The following is a 21,788-nucleotide window of genomic DNA, read 5'->3' as shown; positions in this document are numbered from 1 at the left end:
AGGACTCTGCAACAATGACCTGAGCTGAAGGCAGACAGACACTTGACCGACTGAGCCACCCAGGTGACCTCAAAACTTTTTAATTCAATCAGGATTCAAAAAAGGGTTCAGATGATTACAGCATGATTCCTTTAGTCTCTTTATTCTAAAATGACTGCCCCCCCAACACTCCATATACATCATTTTATTTTGACTTTAAGAAAACAGGCCTTACAAAATGTTCCATATTGTTGATCATGATTATTTCTTAGTAGTGTGAGACTTGTAGTTACTGTATTTTCAATAGCTGGAACCTAAATCTAATGGTCTGATTAAATTCAGGTTAAACACTTCAAGCAGTTCAGTAAAATTCATACTGTATCATATCAGGAGTCCATAATGCTAGGTGGTCCCAATGTTAATGACACAGCAAGCTTGACAACCTTACTGTTAATATTAAACTCGCTACTTTATAAAGTAAATCTTTTCCCTACAATTAACAAAATAAACAATGGATAAGCTATCCTGCAGATGCACCGTTCCACATCAATATGTCACCTAAGCCTAATAATAGTCATGTATGAATGAGAATTCGTACAATTTCAGTAATACCAAGCAAAGAATAAAATTGTGTATAATTATGTGCTATCCTTGATTCTGTAATTGTAATCCAAGTGCTTACAGATGCAAATACACTGGAACATACAGACAACAAATATCACAAAACCTCAGAAATTCAAGTGGCAATGCCTGTATCTTACAGGCCAATCAAACAATAGAAATGCTGAAACTCCAATTAATAAGCAAGTAAAAATTACAGAAGTATTCAATCTTTTGAATAATGGTCATATATGCAAGAACCAAGATCACTCAAATTCTACAAAATTTTACTCATAATACTGCTAAGTATTTGATCATTTCATTTAGCTATTTCAACTACTTATATGACAAACACGTACTTGCAGGCTCACTTCTTAAACTACCTCACCGAACTTCAATCTAAAAATGAAAATCAACAGACAACCATAATAACACTGTAGGCAATTCAAGAAAACAAATTATTTGATAACATGAATAGCATTATTTTTAATTATAAATTCAATGAAAGAAATCCATACATTTTCAATAGAGCAGATACTATGCTTACTTATTAGAGTTTTAATTAGGCTATCTCTAAAGAGTATCAATAAAACAGGGGCCAATAATACCGTAATCATTCTCCAAAATACATTTACCATTACCTCTCAATTACAAATGTTAATAGAGAAGAGGTGCAGGACTGACAGAAGCAATAAACCACCCGACCCCATCCAAACATGGATATGGCTAATGTACTGGTATTTATAATCAAAGCAACAAGACCACTATCGAGAACTGGCTCAGGATGTTTAAAAACCGTTCACCTTCCCGATTACATCATCTTATTTAACAGCCCTTTTGTTTTTTCACTCCACTTAACAAATGAACAACAGCATATCACAAATCAATAGAAAACACCAAACTACAAACAGAACTAGCTCACCCTCAATTTAAGTAGAAAGCTTATAAAAACTGTCTAACAATTTGGGAATACGTTCAAGGGCCAATAAAAGAGTTTAAAACATTATGTTTAGGTTTTATGTCCTATAGACTTAAATAGGTATCTTCCCCTAGGATAAATAATTGAGTACATGTAATTACTTTTCCCCTTCCTCAAAAACTATTGACCATTCCTTCTCTTCCTAACCATAAAATCGTCCTCACATCCAAGTCCCGCCCATCTAGGCTGATTATAGAAAACAACTGTAACATGTTGAAGAGAGATGTAATTCTGAATAAAAGCAAAAGATGTGTCAAGGAAGAGGGACCATAATAACTCTTACAATGAATAGACAGATCTTTAAAATGAAGGCAATAAAATCTACATATTTACTAAACAACTACCACGTTCCAGTAAGAGTTAAGGTTATCGAAGTATAAAAACACCTTGCTTTATGCAACAAAAATATTCTCGAAAAAATTCTCAGTAAGTCATGGTTGAAACATACTGAGATAACTATTTAGAGGAACCCTAAGAAAGAACTGTTTTGTATTCAACTACTCCTCCACACAACTATTTTATATATTCATAATTTACACATAACAAATGTTCTTAAGGTAGGATCTCTTGGTAATAGTTGTAATTTTTTATATAGATTTTAAAAGTAAAATATTAAAATCAGGTAAAATACTGAAATGGGGTGGCACCTGAGTGGCTCAGATGTTAAGCGTCTGCCTTCGGATTAGGTCAGGATCCTAGTGTCCTGGGATTGAGCACTACACGGGGCTCCCTGCCCAGCAGGAAGCCTGCTTCTCCCTCTCCCAGTCTTCCCGCTTGTATTTCCTCTCTCACTGTCCATCAAATAAATAAATAAAATCTTTTTTAAAAAAACAGAAATGGGGCAGGTAGGGGCAGGGGGAGAAAGATTACTCCAGGTCACATTTTTTCGCATCACATTTTTTCACAGCTGAGCAATACCACAGACCTAACAATATCTAGAGAAATTAATTAAATCAAATAGTGGCTTTTTTTTTTTCATAAAATCTTTTCTAAACAACCTGAGACAGAGATAAGTGGCTGAAGCTTAACACTTTATAAGTAAACTTGGTATTTATTTAATTTACAAAAGATGAGAAAATAATTCTCTTGAAAACTGTATACACTGTTAGCTCTGTTAACAAAATTTATATTCATATGCCTTAGACCAAAAAAATCCGCATGACTTTTCTTGTCCACATCTATACTTTGGTACATCAGATCATTCTCAAAACTGAATTCATAAAACCTGCCTATTTTAGATTTACTTACCCCAGCAAGACATTTTTCCAGTGTATCCAATATAATCAACTGAGAGAGATATAAATTTTTTTCGGCAGCTTCTCCAAATATTCTCTATAAGAAAAGATATTCAGAACAGTAAAGGTTGGCTATTACTCTCTACTGAATCAACACACATCTAAAAAGTCAGGGACTACAGATTAGGAAAAAAAAAAACCCCAAGTCTTCCATTTTATCTCCCAGATTAGACTATATTTAAATCTGTTATTTCTGATTTTATCGTCATGCGCACATGAAATAAATTCCCAGGCAAACAAAAATGTTGGTATTTATTATAGTCTATCATTAGCCTTATAAAGTGAAAGAAAGTAACTTTGGTTTATACTTTAAAAATATATAGGATTTAAAAAATGAAACAAGATGGGATCGGGAGGCATACAAACAATACGAGACTCTTATCTCACAAAACAAACTGAGGTTACCGGGGGTGGGGGGTAGGGAGACGGTGGTTGGGTTATGGACATTGGGTGTGGGGGGGGGGGGGTATGTGGTATGGTGAGTGCCGTGAAGTGTGTACACCTGGCGATTCACAGACCTGTATCCCTGGGGCTAATAATATATATGTTAATAACAAATTAAAAATTTAAAAAAAAAACTTGAAAGAAAAAATATACATATATAGGATTTAGATATACATACAGATCTTAACCAGAATCCTGCATTGAACATTTAACCACACTTCAATGCCACAAAATAATCAAAATCTCAATTCTTACAGCAACAAAATACTATAAAACCAAATACAGTGAATTTAAGGCATTTGCTATCCTTAAATTTAATACTATGCTATTCACCAACAAGGAACTATGGTTTCCACAATTAAGTTTACTCAATAAGACTAAATGAATGCCAATTATCACAGTACTGCTTTTGTTTTTGTTTTGAAAAGAAGGTTCCAGGGGCGCCTGGGTGGCTCAGTGGGTTAAGCTGCTGCCTTCGGCTCAGGTCATGATCTCAGGGTCCTGGGATCGAGTCCCACATCAGGCTCTCTGCTCGGCGGAGAGCCTGCTTCCTCCTCTCTCTCTCTCTGCCTGCCTCTCTGCCTACTTGTGATCTCTCTCTGTCAAATAAATAAATAAAATCTTTAAAAAAAAAAAAAAAAGAAAAGAAGGTTCCAATATTAAAATATTTTCACCTAACTAGGAACACAGCCACATATTTATAAAAGCAAAATCCTATCACCATGCCCCACACATTGTGCAAAATCTTACATGTATTTCTGTAAAGCACTTTAAATATTCATAAGAGGTCCTGCTTTTTTCAGAAAAATCTAAATTTTTTTTCTATAAAGAAAAAACTTCTTTGCATGGCAAATGATTGCCCAGACCTCCAGTTTATCAATTTTCTAAGTTTGGGACATTGCCTAATGAAGTTTTTAGAAAGAAAACACACTTAAGATGTGACTGTAAAAATAAGACTGATTCGCACAATGTACAACCAGACGTCAGTCTCATAGCTTAATACAAACAATATAAACTGTGGTTAGAAGTGCTAAAGACAGAAAAAGCAGTTCGGAATTAATCAAGAAATATCCAGATCAGCTGTTTTGAATGGAGTTTGAAGTAGATTTTGGATAGGGACTGACAGAGAAAGGAATCCCCTGAGAGAGTCGGGACAAATGAGAGGCAACTGTGAGCTTTTGACCATGGAATTACTTGCTGAAATTGCTATTTGAGGAAAATCATTTCAACAATGGGATCTCTAACTACTATAGAATCTGTCACAGGTTATAGGAAGAAGGAAATAAAACAGCATCTTCATAAAAGCAATCTCACATTTTAACACTACAAGGTCATATTTTATTTATTGTCTAAGTACTTAGGACTAGGACAATCTAGTAAGTAAATATTCAAAGCAGCAGCTAAGGAAAAGATTTTAATAGATTACTATGTTACCAATTTATATATGACCTGAAATCTGTATAAAATCCTAATTCCAAAAAAATAAAAAGAAAAGATAGGGTCGCAAATAAGATAAGTATCTAACAGAAAAAAATTAAAAACTAAAATGAAAGTTAAAGGTTACCTGTGCTCATTCACAAAATACAATGAGTGTTTAAAGAGCGAAAGATTTATACGATCTGAAGAGAAACCAGAGCATTCCAATGAGTGTTTATATCCAGAGTCCACAAAAAGGACTTTCCATACTCCAAAATATGCTGTTGTAAGTCTTTAAATCAGAAAGAAACCAAAACAAATTCCCCCACAAAACAATGACCCAATACTCACCATATTGTTAACATTCTTTAAGATAGTGGTGAGGCCGCTGATAACCAAAGAAAACTTGTATTTGGAAATATTAATAAGACATTCCTTGTTGTGTTCGGTACTGACTTTGGTATGCGTGTTCTGCTGTCCTGTTTTTATTGGAAGCTAAGGGAAAAAGAAAATGTTAGTTTATACATGAAAACGACTAAAAAGAACTATTTCTCACTGAAACTCATGAGATTTTAGGAAAATTTTTATCCGCCACGGTGACCTATGTTTGTATCCAAAGCTCCAATTTTCAATAGAAATTAGCATTTACAGCAAATCTAAAACTCTTGAAATTTCAATTTTTGCAGATTTCTTTCTCAAAGTCGTAAACCTCTACCTACCTACAAAATTAACTTTACCCAGTATTACATAAGAGATGATGACTCACAGAAATAGAGCTATTTCCTTGTAGCTAAAAATTATTTCAGAGGATGCCTGCAATAAAATGCATACAATCTTTTCCCTGACACATTGAACTCCAGCATTAAAAGAACAGACCAAGAACATCTATGCCCCAGACCTCTAATAAATAATGGCAGATAACTGTGTCTTTTTCAGAAATGAGAGTAAGCTATATAACCTAGAATAAACACAGTAAGACTAACTCAGGTAAGATGACCACCCACAGGTACACAGTTGAGGGAGGAACAGAACAACAGACAGGTAAGTTTCATGGGGAAAAAAATATATCTTTTAAGAGGACCACATTTACATTTATCTGAGAATGAGTTAAGTCGCACTGCCAAGAAGTTCATCTCTGCTCTGTTCAAAAGTAGAATTTTGTATTGAAAGCATTAGGAATGTATCCACTGTTTAAATATTAGATCCTGCTAATGCTAACAGAGAAGACTTGTGAGGTTTTTTTTTTTTTTTAAATACTTATTTATTTACTCAGAGAAAGCAAGTGAGAGAGAAAGAGAGAGGGAAAGAATAAGAGCCAGGGGAGGGGTAGAAGGAGATCCCCACTGAGCAGGAAGCCGGATGTGGGGCTTGATCCCAAGACCCTGAGACCATGACCTGAGCCAAAGGCAGATATTCAACTGACTGAGCCACCCAGGCGTCCTCAGCATTTTGATTTTTAAAATGGTGCAACTAAAAGTGGAAAGAGACCAAGTAGCATGCCCAAGTTTGTCTAGTCAGTTAATAATAGATCACTGATTTGATAATAAATACTGAATAAAAGAGGGGAAGCATTTTTAGGGCTTAACAGGAGGTACAGAATTACATGTTAGTTTTAAAGGTTACAGAAGGAAAAAACCTGAAAGGTGTAAGAAAGGAGAATTTTAAAAGGCAGTGGCTGCAATGTAGCTTGTAAATCTCCCCAACTCTCTTTGTAATGGTTAATTTTATGTGTTAACTTGACTGGATCATAGGATGTACAGGTATTTGGCCAAACATTATTTCTGAGTGTATTTCTGAGGGTGCTTCCAGATGCAATTAGTATGTGAATAATTGAATTCAGTCAAACAGCGGACAACGCACCCCACCAAGCCCAAAATACAAGCAAATAGGAACAAACCACTTCGAGCTATAAAACTGGTGGGTATAAGCATCTCTGCAAGAGAAGCCAGAGGGAAGTAGAAGGTCTGATGGATCTGAGGAAAAACCCAAAATTCTATTCCATTCTCAATCAAAAGTACAACAGGCCATCTTTAGAATATTAGCTGACCAAAAAAATAAGAACATTAGCTGAAACATAGGATTTTTTGGTTTTTTTTGGTTTTTGGTTTTTTGTATATTGCAATTTGCTCATGAGTACAAAAGGTCTACCATAATGGCCTGAGAAGAGAGCACACTTTTTAAACAAACCATCATTATCTAACAGAAGTTTCTGCAGTGATATACTGTATCAACAATGCTCAATACAGCAGCCATGTGTGCTATTAAGCACTTGTTACACGGCTAATGTAAATGAGGAATCAAATTTTAACTTCTATTTAATTTACTCACATTTAACTTTAAGTAGCTATTGGACACCATTGGGCAGCACAGTTCTAAACTAACCAGGTGAAGAAGAACCCTTTTAGGATGAAGCCTACATTGAGAAGAAATTGATGAGATTCACTCCAAACTGACAACAGGGACAACTGGGGACAAAGAACCAAGGTCCAGATAAAAGTGGTAAAGAGGAAGAAAGCTAAAGGAGCTCAGAAAGGATGAGATGATGGGTTTGTTCAATTTCATGAAATAGAAGAGCTCTAGATCCATGAAGAGAAAAAGCTATCCTGGCTCACATTTCCCCTCCACGAATTCAGGAAAACTATTTTCAAATATATAAATGAGCAACAGCAGGGGCACCTGGGTGGCTCAGTCAATTAAGTAACTGATTCTTGATTTCAGCTCAGGTCATGATCGTGGGATTGAGCCCCATATGGGCTCAACTCTGGGCTTGGAGCCTGCTTCAGTTTTCTCTCCCTCTCTCTTTGCCCCTCCCCCCACCCAACCCCCCAAAAAAGAGCAATAGCAAAGAATGTGGTCAAATCACATGTGAAGCTACCATGGGAAAAAAAAAAAGAAAAAAAAATAACATTGCAGCAGAAAATGAAAAGTGTGTCCAAAAGTCATGTTCCAAGCAGGTCCTTCTGTTGAGGAAAAGAGAAACCATCAGAGATAAGGATTGACACTAAGGGCTGAACTGACAAAACTGCAGACATGAGGGGGCCTCAAATGCATAACTAGTGGAAAAGGCTTAAAAGTTAAGCCAAACTTCTGAAAAAGCAGAATTTCAAAGTCTCACAGCCTCGGGAAGACAAAATGATTAGAGTTCAGTACCTGCCAGTGGAAGGAACCTAGTAAATAAACCCCATTTTTAACTAGAAGCTCCAGAGGGCTACATCCCACAGAAAACAGGGGAGAACTGCAGCAACTGGAGCACTTTTTTTTTTTTTAAGTTTATTTATTTATTTAAATAATCTCTACACCCAACATGCGGCTCAAACCCAGAACCCTTAGATCAAGAATTGCCAGCTCTTCTGACTGAGCCACTCAGGTGCCCAAGCAACTACAACTCTTAAACGCTACTAGTAGGAATGTACATCAGTAATTGTTTTGAAAAATGTCTGACATTGTCACTAAAACAGAATATATATACATTCTCAGCGATTTCACTAGGTATACATCCCACAGATCTATGTACATATATCCACTGAAATATATGTGCAAAAATGTTTATAACAGCATGTTAATAAACCGAAAACACTCCAATAGTCTATCGATAGCAGAAATGGTTTTAAAAAGCAATATATTCAAAGAAAAACTATACAGCTATAAAAATAAATGGCTTACAGCTCTTAAGCTTAATCTCACAAATATGAGTGAAAAGCTGGAACAAAATATCACTTACTGTACAATTATGCTACATAAATTCCAAAGACATGAGAAATTCAAACCAGGATAGTAAAAACCCTTGGAAAGAACAGGTAATGACTAGAAGGGAATGCAGGAGGAAAGACTCTAGCACCTTATGGTTACATTGGTGTGCTTACTCTGTCAACATTTATTAAGCTGTATATTTACATATATTTGTGCATCCTTCTATATGTTTAAGTTGACAAAGTTTGTAAATATATGTATTCAACTCCATGAGTTCATAGTGATACTATAAAACTAAAACAAATTTTGCAACAAATGAAACCCAAATCAAAGAGAAGCAAAGTAGTAATGAAGATAAGCACCCTTAGTGGACACAAAGGAATTACACACTGGCACTGCCCAGCTCCCCTTCATGGAAGAACCTGTTGCCTTAATTGCTAGAAGTATTCAGTCAGTCCTTCAGGGATTGCCTCACCTGCAGAGAATGACCCTAACCAAGGTCAAAGCCTTCCTGGGCAGCCCACACCCAGCAACCAACTGAAACGGCAATATAAAGGCCTACACACCTATGCCTAATTCTGGGCAACTCAGAATGGCCAATTCTGGCACCAGAGCTCCTAAAAGGGGTTAGCCAAATCTAACACCGGACCTGCACTGCACCATGAATTCAGCATCTGCCCAATACTTCCTCCTCCCAGGTGCTAATCCCAAAGGAACACCTTAATGAACATCCTGCCCCAGGCTTCCAGGGCAGCTGGCTACAGATGCTAAGAAGGGGTTTTAAAGCTGGCAATGGAGGAAAAATAGTAACTACAAAAGCAATGAAACTAAAATACCAAAATCTTTGTTCTCTGGAAAAAAGATAACACAGCCAATAGAAGCTAAATATGAAAGCCAAAGGTCTCTCTGGAAGCATATAAAGACGGTCTCCTCTCTTGTAAAAGGAGGACAGAGGGGGCGTCTGGGTGGCTCAGTGGGTTGAAACCTCTGCCTTCGGCTCGGGTCATGATCCCAGGGTCCTGGGATCGGGCCCCGCGTCCCTCTCTCTCTGCCTGTTTCTCTGCCTACTTGTGATCTCCATCTGTCAAATAAATAAATAAAATCTTTAAAAAAAAAGGAGCAGGACAGAGAAACCCACGGACCAGAACCAACACTTAATTATCAGAGTTGCTGGGCTTCAAAGGTTAAATTCCCTAAAAGGCACATCTGCTATGCCAAGACCAGAGCCCTGAGGGGAAAGAGTAAGACAAATATAATGGAAATAAGTGGTCTGTGGGCCCAAAAATCTATTTCCAAGGTCCCCTAAATCCTGTCTACCATAGTGGCCCATTACTGCTTACTAAGTGGTGGCACCCCCAAACTTGTTTAAAGACAATTCAAAGACTTCTCCCCTGAAAGACAACAGATGTTCCTCTTAGGATTTGCCACCACCTCCTCTACTAGCCAAAGGGGTAAGAGAGAATTTTCTGAGTGTTGAAACTTCTTATATCTTGACCATGTTGATGGTTACATGAATACATACCATTTAAATGTCAAAACTCAGAATTAAATGGTATAAATTCAAAAGAGAGTGTTGTAACATTAGGATGTTAAATGTAATCCCCATGGTAACCACAAACAAAATAGCTGTAGAATACACACACACAAAAAAAAAAAAAACATGAAAAAAGTATTTAAACATTCACTGCAAAAAATAAATGAAGAAAATAATGCAGAAAAAGAGACCAAAAAAAAAAAAAAAAAAAAAAAAACTATGGGGTATAGGGGAACCAACAGCACAATGATAGCAGTAAATTCTTATCTGTAACTATCTTAAATGTGAATGGATTAAACTCTCCAATTAGAAAACAGACATTGGCAGAATAAATAAAAACAATGACCCAACCACACACTGCCCATAGGAGACTCACTTGAGATCTAAAGACACAAACAGGCTGAAAGTCAAAGGGTGGAAAAACGAACTTCATGCAAATAGTAACCAAAGAGAGTGGGGGTAACTATACAAATTATCAGACAAAACAAACTTTAAATCAAAACAAGTTACAAGGACCTTCCCCTCTCTTCCTCTGCACTGCCTGCAGAGGTGGCAGCCATCTCCTCTTACGCATCATGGCTGCCCTCAGACCACTGTGAAGCCCAAGATCGTTAAAAAGAGGACCAAGAAGCTCATCCAGCAGCAGTCAGACTGATATGTCGAAATTAAGCGCAACTGGTGAAAACCAGGCATTGACAATAGGATGCACAGAAGATTCAAGGGCCAGATCTTGATGCCCAACATTGGTTATGGGAGCACTAAGAAAACAAAGCACATGCTGTCCAATGGCTTCAGAATTTCCTAATTCACAATGTCAAAGAGCCTAAAGTGCTGCTGATACGCAACAAATCCTACTATGAAGAGATTGCTCACAATGTCTCCTCTCAGAACTGCAGAGCCACTGTGGAAAAAGCAGCCAAGCTGGCCATCAGAGTCACCAATCCCAATGCCAGGCTGCACAGCCAAGAAAATGAATAGACAATGTATGTGAACGTAATATTTGTTAATAAAACCACAAAGCTACCAAAAAAAAAAGTTATGAGACAAAGAAGGACATTATATATTAATAAAAAGTTCAGTACAGCAAGGAGACATAATATTTAGACCATCAAAATATAAGGAAAAACTGACAGAATTAAAGGGTAAATTACTTCTACAATAATAGTTGTAGAGACTTCAATACCCCACTCAAAATAATGGAGAAAACAGACGACTTGGGGACATCTGACCAGTGGTTCAGTCAGTTGGGTCTGCCTTTGGCTCAGGTCATGGGCACAGGGTCCTGGGATTGAGCCCCAAGCCCCTGCTTCTCCCTCCCCCTCTGCCCCTCCCCATTGCTTGTGCTCTCTCTCTCCCCAATAAATAAAATCTCAAAAAGAAAAAAAAAAGGAAAAAAATAGATGACTTAAACTATAATAAGCCAACTAGGCCCAACAAATATCACAGAACGTCCTACCAAACAAAAGAATACACATTCTTCTCAAGTACATATGGGACATTTTCCAGGATGACCACAAGCAGGTCAAAAAATTACATATAAATAGTTTTTGAAAGATAGATACCATACAACATATCTTCTCTGACTACAATGGAATGAAGCTGGAAATTAGAAAAAAAAGCTGGAAACTTGAAAATTCACAAAACTGTGGAAATTAAACAATATGCTTTTTTAAATTCCAGTATAATTAACATTGTGTTATATTAGTTTCAGGTGTACCATATACTGATTCAACAATTCTATACATTATTCAGTGCTCATCATGGTAAGTGCTCTTAATCTTCACCCATTTCACCCAGCCCCCACCTCCTCTCTGTATTTAAAAGCCTGCTTTTGGTTTGTCATTTTTTTTCTTTGTTCATTTGTTTTGTTTTTTAAATTCCACACATGAGTGAAATCATATGGTAACTCTTTCTCTGACCAACTTATTTCACTCAACATTATACCCTCCAGCTCCATCCATGTTGTTGCAAATTGCAAGACTTCATTCTTTTTAATGGCCGAGTATATCCATGGGGGGTGTGCGTGTGTGTGCGCGCGTGCATAGCACTTCTTTATCCATTCATCTATCAATGGACATTTAGGTTGCTTCCATATCTTGACTAATATAAATAATGCTGCAATAAACACAAGGCACATATACCTTTCCAAATTAGTGTTTGTTTTCTTTGTGTAAATATCCAGGAGTGTAATTATTGGATCACATGGAAATTCTATTTTCAACTTTTTGAGAAACCTCCAAACTGTTTTCCATAGTGGCTATACCAGTTTGCATTCCCACGAACAGTACAGGAGGATTCCTTTCTCTCCACATCCTCATCAATACTTATTGCTTCTTGTGTTGTTGATTTTAGCCATTTTGACAGGTGTCAGATGATATCTCATTGTGGCTTTAATTTTCATTTCCCGGATGGTAAGTAATGTTGAACATCTTTTCATGTGTCTGTAGGCAACCCATAGATCTTCTTTAGAAAAGTGTCTGTTCATGTCTTCTGCCCATTTTTAACTGGATTATTTTAAACAATATACTTTTAAACAACCACTATTTCAAGAAGAAATCACAAGAGAAATCAGAAAATACCAACAAATGAAAGTACATACAATATGTCAAAACTTGTGGGATGCAGTGAAAGCAGTGCTGAGGGGTAGGTTTATAACTATAAACACTTAACATTAAAAAACAAGGAAGATTCCAAATCAACAATCTAACTTAACAACATAAAGAACTAGAAGAACAACAAGTGAAATCCAAATCTGAAGGAAAGGTAACAATATGAGAGCAGAGATAAAATAAGAATAGCAAAATGGAAAAAATCAATGAAACCAAAAGTTGGTCTTTCAAAAATATCAACACAACTGATAAACCTTTGGCTAAATGGACTAAGAAAAAAAGGAAGACGACTCAGGTTAGCTGCACCTGGGTGGCTCAGGTGGTTGAGCATCCAACTCCTGATTTCGGCTCAGGTCATGAGCTCTGGGTTGTGAGAATGAACCCTGTGTTTGGCTCTGCACTCAGTGGGGAGCCTGCTTCTCTCCTTCACTCTCTGCCCCTCCCCCTGCTTGTGCTTTCACTCTCTCTCTAAAAATGAGTAATTAAAAAAAAACTCAAATTACTAAAATCAAAAAGTGGATACATTCTATAGGATATAGTTCTACAGGAATAAAAAAAAAGGATTTTAAACAGTGTTATGAACAACTGTATGCCAAAAAAACCTGAATAAACTTAAATGAAATGGATAAATTCCTAGAAACACAAAACCTACCAAGGCTAAATCACAAAGAAATAGAAAATCTGAATAGACTTGGAGGCAAGCTGAATCAGTGACCAAAAATCTCTCAACGAAGACCTGAACCTAATCATTTCACCAGTGAATTCTACCAAACATTTAATGAAGAACTGATCCTAATCCCTAAACTTTTCAAAACAACAACAACAACAAAAAAAAAAAAAAAAAAAAAAAAAAAACTTGGAGAAGAAAATGCTTCCTAACTTATTTCTGAGGCCAGCATAACCCTAACACCAAAGCCAAAGAAAGGAGAATATTACACACTGATTATTATAAAGTGATGCAAAAATCTGCAACAAAGTGTACCAAAATTCTGCAACATAGTAAAAAATCATACACCAAGACTAAATGGTATTTATTCTTAAAATGCAAGAATGGGTCAACATATGAAAGACCAATGAAATTTGCTACATCAACAAAATGAAGGGAAAAGACCAAAGGTTTATCTCAACTGATGCAGAAAAAGCATATGACAAAATCCAAACACCATCTCATGATAAAAAAACTCAACAAAGAAAAGGAATAGAAGGAAGCTACCTCAGCATAGTAAAATCCATATATGAAAAACCCACAGCAGACATGATACTCAATGGGGAAAGACTGAAAGCTTTTTTCCCCCTAGAAGAAGAACAAGGCAGGATGACCATTTTCACCACTTGTATTTAACACAGTACTCAAAGTTCCAGCCAGAGCAATAGGCAAGAAAAAAATAAAAGGCATTCATATTGTAAAGTAAAATTATCTGTTCTAAGACAACATGATCTTATATGTAGAAAACTCTTAAAGATTCCACCAAAAAACAGCTGTGAGAACTGATAACGGAAATCATCAAAGTAGCAGGAAAAAAAAAAGCCAACACACAAAAATCAGTTGCATTTTATTTGTTTTCAGGTTTTTCTTAAGATTTTATTTATTTGAGAGAGAGAGAGAATGAGAGAGGGAGCATGAGAGGAAGAAAGAGGGAGAAAGAGGGAGAAGAAGACTCCCTGATGAGCAGGGAGCCCAATGCACGACTGATCCCGGGACTCCAGGATTATGACCGGAGCCTAAGGCAGTTGCTTAACCAACTGAAACACCTAGGCATCCTCAGCTGCATTTTAGACACTAAGGAAAGGAAAGTAGGAAAAAATTCCACTTATAATAGCATCAGAAAGAATAAAACATTTAAAAATAAATTTAACCGAGGACATGAAACTTATATACCGAAAACTACAAAACACTGCTCAAAGAAACAAAAGACAATATAAATAAACAGAAATATATCCTATGTTCATGGATTAGAAGACTTAATATTCTTAAAATGTCAATACTACCCCACAGTGACCTACGGATTCAATGCAGTCCCTATCAAAATCCCAATGACATATTTGGAGAAATAAAAGAACCCACCCTAAATTCATATGGAATCTCAAAAGGCCATGACTAACTGAAACAACCTTGAAAAAGATGAACAAAGTTGGAAGACATACACTTCCTGATTTGAAAACCTACTACAAAGTTACAGTAATCAAAACATTGTGGTACTGGCATTAAGACAGATATACAGACCAATGGAATTGGTCTATTCTATATTTATTTATTTGAGAGAGAGAGCATGAGAGATCACAAGCAGAAGAGAGGGGCAAAGGGAAAAGTAGATTACCCACCAAGCAGGAAGCCAGCCAGACATGGGGCATGATCCCAGGACCCAAACCATGACCCAAGCCAAAGGCAGAAGCCCAACCAACTAAGCCACCTAGGTGCCCCAAGGACAGTCTTTTCAAACAAATGGACACTGGGAAAACTGGGTAACCACATGCAAAGGAATGAAATTGGACCCTTACCTAACACCATACACCAAAACTACCTCAAAATCGATCAAGGAAGACGGAAGATGGAAGACCTAAAGCAATAAAACCCTTCGAAGAGGAGCACCTGGGTGGCTCATTCATTGAGCATCTGACTCTTGATCTCAGCTCAGGTCTTGATCCCAGGGTCATGTGTTCAGGCCCTGTACTGGACTCCGCACTAGATGTAGAGCCTACTTTAAAAAAAAAAAAAAAATCCTTCAAAGAGAACACAGGGCTAATACTTCATCACATTGCATTTGCTAATGATTTATCGGATAGGATACCAAAGATATAGGTAACAAAAGAAAAAATAAACAAATTGGACTGCAAGAAAATTTTAAAATTTTGTGCATCAGAAGACACTATCCACAGAGTAAAAAGGCAACCCACAGAATGGGAAAAAAATATTTGCAAATCCTATATCTGGTAAGAGATTAAGATCTAGAATATATAGAGAACTCCTAAAACTAAGTAACAACAACAACAACAACAACAACAAAAAAAACAATTCAAAAATGGGCATAGAACTTGAATAGTCATTCCAAAGATGATGTATATTAATGGCTAATAAACACATGAAAAGATGTTCAACATCACTAAACATTAAGGAAATGCAAATCAAAACTACAATGAGATACACCAACACACAACCATTTGTATGATTATTATCAAAAAAAAACAGAAAAACAAGAAGTGTTGGTAAGGATGTAGAGAAATGGACCCCTTGTGCACTATTGGTGAGAATGTAAAAATGGGGGGAGGGAGCACTGACTGGGTGGCTCAGTTGTTAAGCATCTGCCTTTGGCTCAGGTCATGATCTCAGGGTCCTGGGATCGAGCCCCACATTGGGCTCCCTGCTCAGCGGGGAGTCTGCTTCTCTCTCTCCCCTCTTCCTACTCTTGCATGCATGTGCTCTTTCTCTGTCTCTCTCTCTCTCTAACACAAACTATTTTTTTAAAAAGAATGTAAAAATGGGAAAGCCAACACTATAGAAGTACCTCTGAAACATTTAGAACAGAATCACCACATGATCCAGCAATTCCACTTCTGGAACCTAACCAGTTGACTCTGAGGTAATCATATATATATACAAATATATATATATACAAATATATATATATAAAAAAATTGAAAGCAGGGTTCAAAGGCATATTTGTACAACCACATTCACAGCAGCACTGATAATAACTAAAACATGGAAGCACCCCAGTGCCCATTAACAGATAAATGGATAAGCAAAATGTGGTATATACCTATGATGGAATAAGGGGGTAAGATTATTCTTAAGGGAGGAGATTATTCTGCAATATGCCATAACATGGATATACCTTGAAGACATTATGTTGAGTTAAATAAGCCAGTCACAAAAAGACAAACACTATATAATGCCACTTACATGAATTACTTAGGGTACTCAAAATCAAAAGAACGCATAATGGTGGTTGCCAGAAGTAAAGAAGGTGGAGAATGAGAAATTATTTTTTAACATGTACAGAGTTTCAGTTTTACAAGACAAAGAGTTATGGGTATGGATGGAGTAATGATTGCACAGCAATGTTAATGTATTTAATACCACTGAACATATACTTAAAAATGGTTAAAATGATAGGGGTGCCTGGGTGGCTGAGTTTATTAAGCATCTGCCTTCAGCTCAGATCCTGATCCCAGGGTCCTGAGATCGAGTCCCACGTCAGGCACCCTGCTCAGCGGGAAGCCTGCTTCTCCTCCCCGCCCCCGGCCACGCATGTGTTCTCTTGCTCGCTCCCTCTCTCAAATAAATAAATAAAATTCTTAAAAAATAGAAAATTTTTCAAAATGGTTATGATAAACTTTATATTATGTATATTTTACCACAATAAAAACAACCTGAGTGCACTCTTAAAAGGGTGAATGTTACTGTATACATTAATTTCTTAAAATCTGAGATCAAAGGATTCTGACAAAGCACTTACTTAATATTTACCATGTGCCAGATAGCAATGTAGGTGTTGAACACAAAGATGAATAAATATAACCTCCAGGTACCACTAATTCTGAAAATCTCTAATCTAATCTCACTTCTCTTCTCCCTGAATAAAGGTAGCGCCTCTTGGACAATCTTACATATTCACTGACTATCCTGCTGATGACAAACGACTCTGATGAGTGCTGATGGCTAAAACAGCCCCAGACTATACACACCCTGTAGAACCCTCCCCTTTGACAGAGAAGGACTTTCAAATATAATGCAATCTCCCTCTCATCATTGTTATATTTTACGGCAAAAGATACTATGCAGATGCAATTAGGATACCTAACCAGCTGACTCTGAGGTAATCAAAAGGCAGCTTATCCCGGATGAGCCTGCCCTAACCAGGTGAGCGTAAGAGTCCTAAAGCAGCAAAAATGGTTTTTGTTGTCCTTGAAGAAGCAAACTACCATGCTGTGGGTGAAATGGCCACATGGCAAGGAACAGAAAGCAGCCTCTAGGAGCTGAGGCCTCAGACTCCCAACTATAAGTACCTAAATTTCCACTAACAACCAGTGCACTTGGAAGAAGACCCCAAGCCTCAGGTGAGATTGCAGCCCTGACCAACATCTTCATTTCAGCTTGATGAGAACTGAGCAGAGAACTCAGCTAACCAATACCCAGATTCCTGACCCACAGAAACTGTGAGATAATAATCTTGTTTTGTTTTAAGCCAGTATGCTTGTAGTAGTCTATTACATGAAATAGAAAACTAACACAAGTACCAAATCTGTATCTTCAAATGTGTTTTTCAAATGCCTATTTGGCATCTCCATACAGGTATCTTGTAGTTACTTCAAACTCAGTGTTCTAATATTTAATTTATAATCTTTCTATCATGTTTCCTATCTTAAGAACAGCACCAAAATAAACCCAGTTTCTCATATCTAAGATCTGACAGTCATCTTTGATACCTCCTTTATTCTCTTCCTTTCATCCTCCTTTAGTCAGATTGATAAAAATGAAAATAACTAGGCATGCACAACTCAGTTCTACCCTTTCTTACCTGGGAATAGGCATGCCACAGAATATAAGAATTTTCATCTGTGTCAGTCAACATGCAAAGAGTTGATCAGGAACCTAGCCCTGCAGAAGGGAGTGACCAACACTGACTGGGTGAGTAGGTCTACCCAACTCTGAAACTTAGATTTAGTTACTAAGCCCATTTGGGTCTCCAACTTCACAATGATCAGGAAATATATATTTTTTCTATTTTTTCTATATATTTATAAATATAGAAATCATTAATAAAATATTTCATACACGTAAAATAAATCAACATAGACATACATATGTACTGTTATGTTTGTGTTCATTCTATCAATATATTTTTATATTTCTATAAATTTATTTATGAATATTTCTATTTACATTTTAATATTTATATTTTCATATATATTTTGCCTCCATCTTTATCGTTTTATTTTCAACTTGTTCAGAAACACATGGTAGGGCGCCAGAAAATACATTCAGGCCCCCAAACTCCCAAAAACAGCACTAAAATTTATGTAGAAGAAAAATTAGGGGGAAGTAAAGGACCAAGATTTTAACAGATAACATGGTCAGGGAAAGCTCTCTAGCAATGTGACACTGAGCAGAGACCTAAATAAAGGAAGAATGGGAAGACCCATGCAAAGATCTGAAGAAGAGCATTCAAAGCAGTAGTGGCAGGTAAAATGGATCTGACATTGGAATAGACATAAAAAGTTCAAAGCCTAGCAAAGAGTCTATTGTGGCTAAACCAAAGAAAATAAAAGATGAAAATGTAGGGGATGAGGTCAAAGAGAAGCAGGAGGGGTTCAGATCATGGAAAGCCTTATGGGCCATTTTAAGAGCTCTGAATCTGAGTTCGATAATGTGGCATATTATATTTTCCAAATATGGTCACAGTATCTCTCATCCCAAATGCAACAGGACTTTGTCACTCCCACACCAAGAAGTGGAATCTATTTTTCCATTTCCTTGCATCTAGGCAGGTGTCATAATGGTTCTGACCAATAAAATATGGCAGAAAGGACACTGTGCCAATTCCAGGCACAGCCCTTAATTGGTCTGACCATTTTTCTTTCCCTCCTCCTGGAAGGCAGCTGCCATGTAAAAAGTAGTTACTTGGAGACCACCATGCTATGAGAAGCACAAGCCACATGGAGAGATGCTGAAGAATGAGATGCCAGGGAGGCCTGGGTGGCTCAGTTGGTTAAGCAGCTGCCTTTGGCTCAGGTCATGATCCCAGCGTGCTGGGATCGAGTCCCACATCAGGCTCCTTGCTCGGCGGGGAGCCTGCTTCTCCCTCTGCCTCTGCCTGCCACTGTGTCTGCCTATGCTCACTCTCTCCCTCTCCCTCTCTCTGATAAATAAATAAAATCTTTAAAAAAAAAAAAAAAAGAATGAGATGCCATGTGGAGAGAGAAGCCAAGAAGCCCTGGGGTGCGAGCCATGTGACTGAAGAGGTCATACTGGAAAGGATGCTCCAGCTCCAGCTCCAGCAACCCCAGCCAACGCCATGTGGAAAAGAGCTGAACCTATCACAGATTCCTGACTAGCAAAAGTGTGAGCAAAATAAACAGACTGTTTTAAGCTACAAAGCTCTGGTATAGCTTGTTATGCAGTAATAGATAACAAAAAGAGATGGGAAGAAGATACTGAAGGGATGTAAACAAGGGAGTAACATAATCTGATTCATGTTTTTTTTTTTTTTTTTTTTAAAGAGCTTTCTTGTGCTTAGAAGACAATGTAGGCAAGAGAAGATGGTAGTTTAAATTAGGCTAGTAAGGTAGAGGAGAAATAGTGAGCTGATATTATAACAGATTTGAAAGATGGGGATGCTTATTTAAAATGGCAAGCTTAGTGGCTCAGTTTGGTTAAGCATCTGCCTTCAGCTCAGGTCAGGATACAAGGGTCCTGAAATCAAGGCTCCCTGCTCAGCAGGGAGTCTGTTTATCCCTCTTTCTCTCTCCCTCTGCCTCTCCCTCTGCTCGTGCTCTCTATCTCCCATAAATAAATAAAATCTTTAAAAATAAACAAGATAAAATGACAAGCTTATTCTGAAGTTCATCTGAAGGAATAAATTTGTGAGACACCAAAGAAAGTTTTGAGAAATAAGAACGAGAGGCACTTGGGTGGCTCGGTCATTAAGAGTCTGCCTTTGGCTCAGATCATGATCCCAGAGTCCTGGGCTGGAGCCTCAGGTTAAGCTCCCCACTCGGTGGGGAGTCTGCTTCTCCTTCTCCCACTCGCCCTGCTGGTGTTCCCTTTCTCGCTGTGTCTCTTTCTGTCAAATAAATAAATAAAATCTTTTAAAAAGAATAAACTCACTGTAACAAAAAAAAAAGCACATACTGGGGCGCCTGGGTGGCTCAGTGGGTTAAAGCCTCTGCCTTAGGCTCAGGTCATGATCCCAGGGTCCTAGGATCAAGCCCCGCATCAGGCTCTCTGCTCAGAAGGGAGCCTGCTTCCCCTTCTATCTGCCTGCCTCTCTGCCTACTTGTGATTTCCCTCTCTGTCAAATAAATAAATAAAATCTTCAAAAAAAAAAAAAGAAAGAAAGAAACTTAAAAAAAAAAGCACATACTAATTATAGTCATAGAACAGATACTAGAATGACTAGAATGTACATAGGAATTTAATATGATAAATATAATACTTCAAATCAGTATTAAAGAATGAGTTCATCAGTAAATCATTACCAACTCAAGGATTCATCTGAAAAAAAAATAACTCATACCAAATTTTAAAGTACATTGGGGCACCTTAGATGGCTCAGTCAGCTGAGTGTCTGACTCTGTTTTGGCTCAGGTCATTATCTCAGGGTCCTGGGATCAAGTTCAGCACTGGGCTTCGTGTTCATTGGGAAGTCTGCTTAAGATCCTCTCTCTCTCTACCTCTCCCCTTGCTCGTGCTCTCTCAAATAAGTAAATAAATAAATCTTTTAAATAAATAAAAGTATGTATGTGTACACATGATTAAGAACCTCTGGTAAAGAAAAGAAAGTTACAAAACTATTAGGAAAAATACTGAAGATAATTGTACAATACTGGGGAAATTTTTCTAAGCAAGACAAAATCCAAAAAATACTAATATATTTGCCTACATAAAAATGTTTAAATGCTGCATTAAAAAGAAATGACAAAGAAAAAACACAAGTAACAAACAGAAAGTAAAAAGAATGTGCAACATGAGGGCCCAAAAAGTTTACATAACTAACTCCATGGAGAAACTGTCAAAGAAATAGGAAGTAATTTATAGAAGATGAATGATCGATAAATATATGAAAATATGTTTTCATTAATAATTTTAAAAGTGTAAAAGAAAATCAGACCATTTGGGGACTCTACATTTTTCCAAAATAACACCAAGTACTATTAGAACACATAATAAGAAAATGACTATGCATGGGGTAGGTATTAAATAAAAACAAAAACAAAAATTTGAACACAATAATAAAAAATACATTCAGAGGTAAGAATGAGAGGATTTTTTTCCTTTTCTTTTACTTTTATTAGTTTCTCTTATTTTCAATTGGCAATATTACTTTCCCAAATGGGAAAAAGTAAGCTAAAACTATTTTTTAAACACTTCATGCTACCTTAAATAAATCTTTGGATAGATATTATGGCAGAAATTTAAAGGGTCTAAACTACATGAAAAAGAATCACCTTTTAATAATGATCCATATTAATAAACTGTTAGCAAGTTAAGATACAAGATTTCAACAAATAAGATTTAGCAA

General features: G+C 37.0%; 1 protein-coding gene across 10 annotated transcripts in view; it reads right to left on the bottom strand.

Annotated features, from left to right (window-relative positions):
• The window catches only part of NF1 (neurofibromin 1), a 255,085-nt gene that overhangs the window by 194,760 nt on the left and 38,537 nt on the right, over positions 1-21,788 (bottom strand). For all 10 annotated transcript variants that reach the window (XM_082707297.1, XM_082707296.1, XM_082707299.1 and 7 more), the window contains exons 2-3: positions 5,065-5,208; positions 2,807-2,890 (exon numbers count right to left, since the gene is read on the bottom strand). In XM_082707297.1, the coding sequence (XP_082563423.1) occupies positions 2,807-2,890; positions 5,065-5,208 (228 nt within the window). The remainder of the gene's footprint in view (positions 1-2,806; positions 2,891-5,064; positions 5,209-21,788) is intronic.

This window comes from Mustela nivalis, assembly GCF_964662115.1.
Source record: "Mustela nivalis genome assembly, chromosome: 17".
Taxonomy (NCBI): Eukaryota; Metazoa; Chordata; class Mammalia; order Carnivora; family Mustelidae; genus Mustela; species Mustela nivalis.
The sequence above is the reverse complement of the archived record's forward strand: the minus strand, read 5'-3'. Positions and strand labels throughout refer to the sequence as shown.